The sequence below is a fragment of the Elephas maximus genome, chromosome 2 (assembly GCF_024166365.1).
Source record: "Elephas maximus indicus isolate mEleMax1 chromosome 2, mEleMax1 primary haplotype, whole genome shotgun sequence".
NCBI lineage: Eukaryota > Metazoa > Chordata > Mammalia > Proboscidea > Elephantidae > Elephas > Elephas maximus.
The window spans coordinates 143,444,883-143,457,788 of record NC_064820.1 but is presented as its reverse complement, the minus strand read 5'-3'; the positions used below and the strand labels follow the sequence as shown (position 1 = coordinate 143,457,788).

General features: G+C 37.8%; 1 protein-coding gene across 1 annotated transcript in view; it reads left to right on the top strand.

Annotated features, from left to right (window-relative positions):
* Positions 1–12,906, top strand: part of COMMD10 (COMM domain containing 10) — a 265,416-nt gene that overhangs the window by 21,611 nt on the left and 230,899 nt on the right. Inside the window, exon 3 of the mRNA XM_049873632.1 lies at positions 3,381–3,491. Within this exon, the coding sequence (XP_049729589.1) occupies positions 3,381–3,491 (111 nt within the window). The remainder of the gene's footprint in view (positions 1–3,380; positions 3,492–12,906) is intronic.

Sequence of the window (12,906 nt, the reverse complement as noted above, 5' to 3'; positions counted from 1 at the left end):
TATAAACCCGGTGCTTAATTTTCTCCCATTTAGGGGATAAATAAAGAAGAATATGTCTCCTTTCCCAGATACCTGTGGGTTGCTTTTGGTAGATAGAAAGAAGTTGACCTGCTGCTGTTTGGGAGCAAATGGAGGGATTTAAATTTAATGTTTCCACACCCAGGGCCATAGTTGGAGCAAGTTATTTATTTATTCTTTTGGCTTAAACAACACAAATTTATTATCTTACAGTACTGAAAATCTGACATGGATCTCACTAGGCTATCATCAAGTTGTTGGCAGGATTGTTTTCCCTTTTAGGGGCTCCAGGGGAGGACCTGTTTCCTTGCTAATTGTTTGGATTGTTAACAGAGTTCAGTCTTTTGTAGTTATAAAACTGAGATTTCTGTTTCCTTGCTGAATGTCAGTTGAGGACCATCCCCGGCTTCTAGAGGCAACCTGAATTTCTTGGCTTGTGGCCTCCTTCCTCAGTCTTCAGAACCAGCAGTGGTGGATTCAGTCCTTCTCAATATTTGAATCTCTCCTATTTCTTGTTCTGTCTTATGTCTCTGACCCTCTCCCTCATCTTTGTTTTTTCTAATTTTTTTTGCTTTAGGTGAAAGTTTACAGCACAAATTAGTTTCTAATTCAAAAATTTATACACAAATTGTTTTGTGACATTGGTTGCAGTTCTCACAATATATCAGCACTCTTCCCCTTTCTACCCTGTGTTTCCTGTCTATTCGTCCAGTTTTCCTGTCCTTTCCTTCCTTCTCATCTTTGCATTTGGGCAGGTATCAACCATTTGGTTTTGAACACTTGATTGAACTAAGAGGTATGTTCCTCACATGTGTTATAGTTTGTTTTATTGGCCTGTCTAATCTTTGGCTGAAAAGTGGACTTCAGGAGTGGCTTCATTTCTGAGTTAGCAGGTTGTCTGGTGGCCATAGTCTCAGCGGTTCCTCCAACCTTTGTGAAACCAGTGAGTCTGGTCTTTTTTTGTGAATTTGAATTTTCTTCTACATTTTTCTCGCTTTCTGCCTGGGACCCTCTTTTGTGATCTCTGTCAGAGCAGTAGGTGGTTGTAGCCAGGCATCATCTAGTTCATGTGAGCTCAGGCTGGTGGAAGCTGTGGCTTATGTGGTCCATTAGTCCTCTGAACTAATATTTTCCTTTTGTCTTTGGTTTTTTTTTCATTCTCCTTTTCTCCAGACTGGATGGGACCAATAGATGTATCTTATATGGCTGCTGGCAAGCTTTTAAGATCTCAGACACTACTCACCAAAATAGAATGTAGAACATTTTCCTTTTGAACTATGTTATGCCAGTTGACCTAGATGTCTCCTGAGACTATGGTCCCCAGCCCTCAGCCCCAGTAGCTTGGTCCCTCAAGGTGCTTGGATGTGTCTTGGAAGCTTCTATGACTTTGCCTTGGTCAGGTTGTGCTGAGTTCCCCTATATTGTGTGTTGTCTTTCCCTTCACCAAATTAACACTTATCTGTTATCTGGTTAGTGATTTCCCTCCCCACTTTTTGTAACCATCGAAATTTGTTTTTTTTCTTTGTATAAACCTTTTCTTGGGTTTTTATAACAGTGGTCTCATACAATATTTGCCCTTTTGTGATTGACCTGTTTCACTCAGCAGATTCATCCATGTTTGGGAGATGTTTTGCTGATTCATCATTGTTCTTTATTGTTGTGTAGTATTCCATGGTGTGTATGTCCCATAATTTGTTTATCCATTCACCTGTCGATGCACTCTTAGGTTGTTTCAATCTTTCTGCTGTTGTGAACAATGGTGCAGTGAACGTGGGTGCGCATATGTCTATTTGTGTGACAGCTCTTATTTTCTAGGACATATTCTCAGGAGTGGGATTGCTGGATCGTATGTGGAGCAAGTTACTGAAAATGCGTTTGGAACTTTGTGTTAAAGCTGTATTCTACATTTGCAGTTCTGCTCATGTGTTTCAAGTCCCACCTTAGCTTAAGGCTATGTGCCTGATGCTGTGCTATCGGGAGGATGATGAAGGGGAGCATAAAAATGTTCTTCTGTCCTGCTTTACTCGAAACTGCTTTATTAGTATAATACTCCAGAAAGATCTCCAGAATGTCTGTTTCATCTTTTTTTTTTCCCATCTCACTTTCTTATATACACTGGGAATATGGTAGCTTTTTGTGCTACATGTTCAATCACTAAGTACTAATTTAATGTGTCTTAAAAGGAATCAGATTGACCAATTTGTAAGTTAAATTGTAAATATCCATTGGATTTAATGCAGCATGTGGTGCAGTGATTATACATAAGTAAAACTGTTAATGCATTCCTCAGTATTGGTAAAATCTAGTACTGTAGCTCACTATTTCTAGGAAGAGGTGTGATTGTCACAGAAATTCTAGAACTATTTAGAGCAAAACAGTGCTCTTGAGGTAAGTGAATGGCATTTGGGCCTCCTTAGAGGTTGGGTTCATGTTTTCCTTAGTCACAAAACAGGTAGATGAAACTGGGAGTTCTGTCCATCCCCCCAAGAACCAAAAATATGCTAGCTACAGTTTAATGGTGCTTCACTTGAGCAACTGTGCAGTTGTACAGTGTCCTAAGCTATCCAGGCAGGAACTCTTGAAGTTTCTGAAGCTGCTTCTTTTTGCTGGTGAGGAGAGGCAGCAGCAGGGAAAGTTGCTTTTAGTATGTGTGGATAGAGTATTTGTTTTTTATTTAAACGTTATTCATACTTGATAAATCAATATCTTTAGATCACGGAGAGTCTTCTGGAGAATCTCACATGGCTGTCTTCTTTCTCTCATGTATAACTTATAAAAGTAATACATATATGCTTAATGTGGAAATTTTGGAAAATAACAAAATTATGAAAATTGTTAGTTTCCTGCCCTATATGTTCTCTTACAGTCACCTCTACTTTTGCAGAACTTATCAAAATGAAACTTATGTGTTTAATTACTTGTTTTTATGTGTCTTTCTGAGTAGACTGAAGATACTTGAGGGTGTGAACTGTCTGTTTATGTAGCGCATAATAGACAGTAAGTAGTTTTGAATGAATGAAGATAGAAATTACAGTTAATCACTTAACATTTTGGAGCTTTGCCTTCTGGTATTTTTTTGTAAGTGTCCATTTATTATGGCGTTTACTGTTTTTCTACCTACTGTAAACCAGAAAATGTAAAATATTGTTATTTAAAATGTACTTTATTTGGCGAATCTCAGAAATTGAACTGTTATGATTTTGATATATTGAAATTTGCAAGCTCATTAGTTTCTTCTTTCTCCATGGAGTCACTTTTTTTCTTTGAATTCTCATTCCAAATATGAATAAATGAATCTTTTGTTGAGTGTCTAAGTTTTGAATACCTGAATATGTACTAATAGATTGCTATTTGGGTTGTAGGCTGAGAGCAGTTTCAGTGAAGAAGAGGAAGAAAAACTTCAAGCTGCATTTTCTCTAGAGAAACAGGACCTTCACCTAGTTCTTGAAACAATATCATTCATTCTGGAACAGGTATTTTTATTGCCCCAAATTTCCTAACTGTATTGCTTACTACGTATTTGTATTATTGTGGTATCTATTATATTCTGCCTTTTAGAATAATGTGCGAGCTGGAAGCTTTGAGTATATTTTAATCAAGATTTCAGCCTAGTTAAAAAAAATTGAATGTACACATGATTGTTTTCACACTATTACATTCTACAAAGGAGCCCTGCTGGCACAAACTATTAGGTGCTTGGCTGCTAACTGAAAAGTCAGTGGTTCAAATCTACTTAGTGGCTCCACAGGAGAAAGACTTGGTGATCTACTTCCATAAAGATTACAGCCTAGAAAACCCTGTGGGGCAGTTCTGCTCTGTCACATGAGGTTGCTGAGTTGATGGTACCTAACGATGACAGTGACAGTGCATTCTACAAAGCAGTCTTAATGTTGAATAGCATGAGCGAAATATTTGACAATGTGAATCAAGACTTCATTGACTTAATACAGTTATAAAAGATTTGAATTTATTGTTACTTGGTGTAATAACTTGGAAAAATGAACAGCTTTATTTAAGGAAATAAATAAGAGATGATTTGGGGGAATATTTGACAAAAATGATAAGCAAAACATTTAGGAAAAATGTTGTCAAAGGACTTTTTTTTTTTAATCGCTAATTAAGTTTATTAACTCTTCAAGCGATGTTTTAGACACATAAGATGGGTTGCGCTTTCCTGTGTTACCATATTTTGAGATGTGACATGCTAAAAATAGATCAAACTTAGCAGCAAGTTCAAGTAAACTCTCAAAATTTCCATTTTGTGGGGACCCAAACACTTCATTTCCTTCTTGAAAAGATAGTCCATGTTCAGTGATTGTTATGATGACAGCAACAACGCATTGCAAAACAGCTTTCCAATACTGATGTTCTTCATTAACTTATGTTTCCAGTTCATGAGTTAAGCCAAAATCGTGTCTTCGGTTTCCATATGACAACATATAATCTCTGTGAATTGAACTGTTTTCATGTTTATAAAACATATTTGAGTTGCTCCAGTCGTAAAATCTATCCATAGCAAATAAGGAATAAAATTATTTAGGACTATATAGTATACAAATAAAACAATATACTGAGCCTCTTATAATTTTCATCATTAGCCTTACCACCTGGAAACATATTTTCCACCCAGAAACATAAAGAACCTTGTTGGTTTACTACCCAGAAATTTTTTTTTTTTTAATTTTCATCATGCCTTAAGTCAAAGTTTACAAATCAAGTCAGTCTCTCACACAGAAACTTATGTATACCTTGCTTCATACTCCCAATTGCTCTCCACCTAATCAGACAGCCTGTTCCCTCCCCCTGATCTCTCTTTTTGTGTCTATTTCGCCAGCTTCTAACCCCCTCCACCCTCTCATCTCCCCTCCAGGCAGGAGATGCCCACATAGTTCAAGTGTCCACCTGATCCAAGAAGCTCACTCTTCACCAGCATCCCTCTCCAACCCATTGTCCAGTCCAATACCTGTCTGAAGAGTTGGCTTTGGGAATGTTTCCTGTCCTGGGCCAACAGAAGGTCTGGGTGCCATGACCACCAGGGTCCTTCTAGTCTCAGTCAGACCACTGAGTCTGGTCTTTTTATGAGAATTTGGGGTCTGCATCCCACTGTTCTCCTGCTCCCTCAGGGGTTCTCTGTTGTATCCCCTGACAGGGCAGTCATTGGTTATAGCCAGGCACCATCTAGTTCTTCTGGTCTCAGGATGATGTAGTCTCTGGTTCATGTGGCCCTTTCTGTCTCTTGGGCTCGTAATTACCTTGTGTCCTTGGTGTTCTTCATTCTTCTTTGGTCCAGGTGGGTTGAGACCAATTCATGTATCTTAGATGGCCACTTGCTAGCATTTAAGACCCCAGATGCCAGTCTCCAAGTTGGGATGCCAAATGTTTTCCTAATAGATTTTATTATGCCAATTGGCTTAGATGTCCCCTGAAACCGGGGTCCGCAAACCACCACCCCTATTATGCTGGCCTTCGAAGCATTCAGTTTATTCAGGAAACTTCTTTGCTTCTGGTTTAGTTCAGTTGTGCTGACCTTGCCTGTATTGTGTGTTGTCTTTCCCTTCACCTAAAGTAGTTCTTATCTACTATCTAATTAGTGAATACCCCTCTACCACCCTCCTTCCCTCCCCACTCTCGTAACCATCAAAGAATATTTTCTTCTCTGTTTAAACGATTTCTCAAGTTCTTATAATAGTGGTCTTATACAATATTTGTCCTTTTGCAACTGACTAATTTCACTCAGCATAATGACTTCCAGATTACTCCATGTTATGAAATGTTTCACAGATTCATCACTGTTCTTTATCGATGCATAGTATTCCATTTTGTGAATATGTGATAATTTATTCATCCATTTATCTGTCGATGGGCTTATTGGTTGCTGCCATCTTTTTGCTATTGTAAACAGTGCTGCAATAAACATGAGTGTGCATATATCTGTTTATGAAAAGCCTCTTATTTCTCTAGGATATATTCCGAGGAATGGGATTGCTAGATCGTATGGTAGTTCTATTTCTAGCATTTTAAGGAAGCACCAAATCGATTTCCAAAGTGGGTGTACCTTTTACATTCCCACCAGTAGAGTGTAAGTGTTCCAATCTCTCCACAGCCTCTCCAACATTTATTATTTTGTGTTTTTTGAATTAATGCCAGCCTTGTTGGAGTGAGATGGAATCTCATTGTAGTTTTGATTTGCATTTCTCTAATGGCTAATGATCGTGAGCATTTCCTCATATATGTGTTAGCTACCTGAATGTCTTCTTTAGTGAAGTGTCTGTTCATATTTTTTGCCCATTTTTCAATAGGGTTATTTGTCTTTTTGCAGTTGAGTTTTTGCAGTATCATGTAGATTTTAGAGATCAGGCACTGATTGGAAATGTCATAGCTAAAAACTTTCTACAGTCTGTAGGTAATCTTTTTACTCTTTTGGTGAAGTCTTTGGATGAGCATAGGTGTTTGATTTTTAGGAGCTCTCAGTTACCTAGTTTTTCTTCTGCATTGTTAGTAATGTTTTGTATACTGTTCATGCCATGTATTAGGACTCCTAATGTTGTCCCTATTTTTTCTTCCATGATCTTTATCATTTTAGATTTTATATTTAGGTCTTTGATCCATTTTGACCTTGTTTTTCTGCTTTGTGTGAGGTATGGTCTTGTTTAAACATTTTTTTGCAGATGGATATCCAGTTATGCCAGCACCATTTGTTAAAAAGACTGTCTTTTCCCCATTTAGCTGATTTGAGTCCTTTGTTAAATGTGAACTGCTCATATGTGGATGGATTTATGTCTGGATTCTCAATTCTGTTCGATTGGTCTGTGTGTCTGTTGTACCAGTACCAGTCTGTTTGGATACTGTGGCAGTATAATAGGTTCTGAGATCAGGTAGAGTAAGGCCTCCCACTTTGTTCTTCTTTTTCAGTAATGGTTTACATATCTGGGGCCTCTTTCCCTTCCATATCAAGTTGGTAATTTGTTTCTCCATCTTATTAAAGAACGTCGTTGGAATTTGGATCGGAATTGCATTAAATGTATAGATCACTTTTGGTAGAATAGACATTTTTATAATGTTAATTCTTCCTATCCATGAGCAAGGAATGTTTTTCTACTTATGAAGGTCTCTTTTGGTTTCTTGCAGAAGTGTTTTGTAGTTTTCTTTGTATAAGTCTTCTACATCTCTGGTAAGATTTATTCCTAAGTATTTTATCTTCTTGGGGGCTACTGTAAATAGTATTGATTTGGTGTTTTCCTCTTTGATGTTTTTTTGTTGGTGTAGAGGAATCCAACTTATTTTTGTATGTTTATCTTGTATCCTGATGCTCTGCTGAACTCTTCTATTAGTTTCAGTAGTTTTCTGGAGGATTCTTTAGGGTTTTCTGTGTATAAGATCATGTCATCTGCAAATAGAGATACTTTTACTTCTTTCTTGCCAAAGTGTATGCCCTTTATTTCTTTATTCCAGCCTAATTGCTCTGGCTAGGACCTCAGGCACAATGTTGCATAAGAGTGGTGATAAGAGGCATCCTTGTCTTGTTCCCGATCTCAAGGGGAATGCTTTCAGGCTCTCTTCATTTAGGATTATGTTGGCTATTGGCTTTGTATAAATGCCCTTTATTATGTTGAGGAATTTTCCTTCTATTCCTATTTTGCTGAGAGTTTTTGTCATGAATGGGTGTAGAACTTTGTCAAATGCCTTTTCTGTACCAATTGATAAAATTCTGATTCTTGTTTGTTTTATTTATATGATGGATTATATTAATTGTTTTTCTACTGTTGAACACTCTCTGCATACCTGGTATGAATCCCACTTGGTCATGGTGAATTATTTTTTTGATATGTTGTTGAATTCTATTGGCTAGAATTTTGTCGAGGATTTTTGCATCTAAGTTCATGAAGGATATAGGTTTGTAATTTTCTTTTTTAGTGGTGTCTTTACCTGGCTTTGGTATCAGGAATATGCTGGCTTCATAGAATGAGTTTAGGAGTATTGCGTCCTTTTCTATGCTCTGAAATACCTTTGGTAGTAGTGGTGTTAACTCTTCTCTGAAAGTTTGGTAGAACTCTGCAGTGAAGCCATCAGGGCCAGGGTTTTTTTTTGTTGGGAGTTTTTTGCATTACCTTTTCAATCTTTTCTTTTGTTATGGGTCCATTTAGTTATTCTACCTCAGTTTGTGTTAGTTGAGGTAGGTAGTGTGTTTCTAGGAATTCATCTACTTCTTCTAGGTTTTCAAATTTGTTAGAGTACAATATTTCATAGTAATCTGATATGATCCTTTTAATTTCAGTTGGGTCTGTTGTAATATTGCCCATCTCATTTCCTATTTGGGTTATTTGCTTCCTCTCCTGTTTTTCTTTTGCCAGTTTGGTCAATAGTTTATCAATTTTGTTGATTTTTTTTTTTTTACGAAGAACCAGCTTTTGGTGTTGTTAATTCTTTCAATTGTTTTTCTGTTTTCTATTTCATTTAGTTCTGCTCTGATTTTTATTATTTATTTTCTTCTGGTGTCTGTGTGTTTCTTTTCTTGTTCTCTTTCTTTTTGTTAAAGTTGTAGGGATAATTCTTTGATTTTGACCCTTTCTTCTTTTTGGATGTGCACATTTATTGATATAAACTGACCTCTGAGCACTGCTTTCGCTGTGTCCCAAAGGTTCTGATAGTGTTTTCATTCACATTGGATTCTATGAATTTCTTTATTCCATCCTTAATGTCTTCTATAATCAAGTCTTTTTTGAGCAGGGTATTGTTCAGTTTCCAAGTGTTTGATTTCTTTTCCCTGCTTTTTCTGTTACTGATTTCCACTTTTATGGCCTTATGGTCAGAGAAGATGCTTTGTAATATTTCAGTGTTTTGGATTCTGCTAAGGCTTGCTTTATGACCTAATATGTGGTGTATTCTAGGGAATGTTCCATGTGCACTAGAAAAGAAAGTATACTTGGCTGCTTTTGGGTGGAGTGTTCTGTATATGTCTATGAGGTCAGATTGGTTGATCGTGGCGTTTAGATCTTAACCTGTCTTTATTGAGCTTCTTTCTGGATGTCCTGTCCTTCACCGAAAGTGGTGTGTTGAAGTCTCCTACTATTATTGTGGAGCTGTCTATCTCACTTTTCAGTGCCAATAGAGTTGTTTTTATGTATCTTGCAGCCCTGTCATTGGGTGCATAAATATTCAATATGGTTATATCTTCTTGGTATATTGTCCCTTTAATCATTATATAGTGTCCTTCCTTATCCTTTGTGATGGATTTAACTTTAAAGTCTATTTTGTCAGAAATTAATATTGCCACTCTTGCTCTTTTTTGATTGTTGTTTGCGTGATATATTTTTTTTCATCCGTTGGGTTTTAGTTTGTTTTTGTCTCTAAGATGTGTGTTGTGTAGGCAGCATATAGACGGTTCATGTTTTTTAATCCATTCTGCCACTTTCTGTGTCATTGGTGCATTTAGTCCATTTACATTCAGCATAATTAGGGATATGTATGAATTTAGTGCTGTCATTTTGATGTCTTTTTATTTGTGTTGTTGACAGTTTCTTTTTCCCACTTAATTTTATGTGCTGAGTAGATGATCTTTATATACTGTCCTTTTTTCACGTTGGTTGTTGTCGATTTTGTTTCCAATGAGTCTCAATTTTTTTCTTGTATTTTATTTTGATGTGTAGGATAGTTTATCTCCTTTGTGGTTACCTTATTATTTACCCGTATTTTTCTAAATTTAAACCTAACTTATTCCTTTTCATTGCCATATCTTCCTCTCCATATGGAAGATCTATGATTACATTTCTTAGTGCCTCTTTATTGTTTTAATGTTGTCTTCTTTTGCATAATAACATTGCTGTTTCCCTGTTTTGAGTGTTTTTTTTTACCTTGGATTTATTTTTTGTGATTTGCCTGTCTGGGTTGACTTCTGACTGCTCTGCCCAGTGATCTTGTCTTGGGTTGATAGCTGATATTATTGATTTTTCAACCAAAGAACTCCCGTTAGTATTTCTTGTAGTTTTGGTTTGGTTTTTACGAATTCCCTAAAGTTGTGTTTGTCTGGAAATGTCCTAATTTCACCTTCATATTTGAGAGACAGTTTTGCTGGATGTAAGATTCTTGGCTGGCAATTTTTTTCCTTCAGTTTTTTATATAAATCATCCCATTGCCTTCTTGTCTGCATGGTTTCTTCTTAGTAGTCTCAGCTTATCCTTATTGACTGTCCTTTGTAGGTGACTTTTTGTTTATCCCTAGTTACTCTTAAAATTCTCTCTTTATCTTTTGTTTTGGCAAGTTTGATTATAATATGTCTTGGTGACTTTCTTTTAAAATCTACCGTACGTGGAGTTCAGTGAGCATCTTGGATAGATATCTTCTCATCTTTCACGATATCAGGGAAGTTTTCTGCCAACAAATCTTCAACAATTCTCTCTGTATTTTCTGTTGTCCCTCCCTGTTCTGGTACTCCAATCACTCGTAGGTTATTTCTCTTGATAGAGTCCCACGTGATTTTTAAGGATTCTTCATTTTTTCAAATTCTTTTATCTGACTTTTCTTCAAATATATTAGTGCCAAGTGCTTTGTCTTCAAGTTCAGAAATTCTTCCTTCCATTTGCTCAGTTCTGCTCCTCTGACTTTCTATTGAGTTGTCTACTTCTGTAATTTTATTGTTAATCTTCTGAATTTCTGATTGCTGTCTGTCTGTGGATTTTTCCAGCTTATTAAATTTTTCATTATGTTCCTGAATAATCTTTGTAATTTCTTCAATCGCTTTATCTGTGTGTTCCTTGGTTTGTTCTGCATATTGGCTCATTTCCTTCCTGATGTCTTAAAGGGTTCTATATATTAATGTTTTGTATTCTGGCTCTGGTAATTCCAGGAAGGCACTTTCATTTAGAAGATCCTGGATTCTTTGTTTTGAGAGCTTTTTAAGGTGATCATGGTCTGTTTCTTTATGTGACTTGATATTGACTGTTGTCTTTGAGCTATCTATAAGTTATTGCATTAGTTTATTTTATGTTTGCTTACTGTGTTGTAGTGTCTTGCTTTGTTTTGTTTTGATATGCCAAAATGGGTTGCTTGAGTGAGCTAGTTTGATTATTTTTGCCTTTGGAGCTCTGACATCCTGTCCCCAGATGGCTAGAAGTGTTATCAGACATATCAGTCTTGGAGTCCATTCACTTTTCTTGTACAAATTCAGCTCAGGTGTCCAGGTAGCTGATCATCAAGTGTGTGGTACAGGCTCTGTCCTACAGTCCTAGAGGGGCAGGGATGATTGGTAAAGGTACTGGTATCTGGTTGCAGCAGGGAGTCACACTTTGAACAAGGGAGGCGGCTGAGAATCGTCCCCGATATGTCTCTGAGGAAAGCGTGTCCCTGTTCCCTAGAGCATACAGATGGGTGGGTTCTGCAGATGGACCATGGGTACCCAGTGTTTTTGGTTGTAAGGACTGGGAGGTACCAGTTATCCTTGGACCCCTGTTGCAGGTGGCTGCGTGACCTGAGTGGAGCCACCAGTCTTTAGGCCCCTGATGTGGGTAGGTGAGGACCCTGTTTAATAGGCAAAGCAACGTCAAACATCAAATATCCACCTTTCTGTCGCACAGCTGAAATGATTGGAGTCTGCCAACAAGGGGCTATTCTTCTGAAATAGGCCCACACATGTCCATGCAGAGGGGAAAGGTACTCAAAGTCCACGGACCATTTATGCATGGACAGGAGCCACCTCTGTCAGGAGCCGCCTCTGTCCTGAGCCCCTCCAGTTAGTAGAGCTGGCAAATTATCTTTTCCTCCAATTGCAAATTTATTCCTTCTCCAAGGCCAGGAGGATGGCTCTAGGTGCTCAACAGGGCCTATCTCAGGCTAGGGAAATCAGCTGCTATAGCTGGCTTGGCAGCGGGGGGTGGGGGACGGTAAAATATACGCATGTACTTAGCTTTTGCTGAGAGTGCCATTATTCCCTGGTTTCGGAGGTGTGAGTAGATTGTGTGGCTGTCTGCTTCTCCCTGAGAAATCTGAGGCCTAACGCCAGTACCAGGCTGCTGGCTCTGTTCCTGGGAATGGTGTCTGAAGGGTCCCTGCGAATCAGGTCTTGTAACTTCTCTCCACTTCTGAACCATCTCTTCCTCCCCCAGCCCCTCAGTTTGTTTTCTAAGCTTGCCTTTGATGTTCAGGGCTCCTAGCTTGTCATAAATATACTCGTTTCACTTGTTTTTTTGGGTCTTTGTTGTAAGAGGGCTCGCTTGAAGAGTCTCTATTCTGCCATCTTGGCTTCGCCTCCTCAAAGGACCTTTGTATACTGTTTCTTCCTCCTCAGCTGCCCCTTTGCATCCCTTTTCTCATCCAAATTCAGTATGTTATTTGTGCTCCGGATGTAGCCACATCTGCACCCATTGCAGCCTTGACCCCTTCCTTGTAAATGCAGTTCCCCTTGTTTGGATTCTTGTTATCCTTGGCCTTCATAGTAGAGCCCATTGTTATTTTCATTATTTTGTGTGTCTTACTTATGTCTCCTAACTAGATTGTGAATTTATGGGGAACCAGGATCATTTTTTTTGTGTGTGTATCTTGTAGTAGCCTAGCACATAATATAAAATAGATCCTTGGTAAATTTCTGTTGATTGATTAAGTAGAATATGTGTGAAACAAAAGTTGAAATAGTACTGTAGCTTGATGAGCATTCTAGGCAAATAGATAATTAGTAGAAGGACAAATTGTCAGGCATCTACTACATACAGCCTTATTTTACAGATCATAAAGGTGACTATGGTTCTGACCATTGGTGGCCCTTCAGAAGAAGAAAGGATAATTGAAAAAGACAGAGTAGTATGGGTTTATAGGAAAGTTGTTCCAGAATCGTGTAATAAACAGAACTTCAGGTATCACTGCTAAAAAGCTTTATAATTTTTTTTTTAATAACATTAC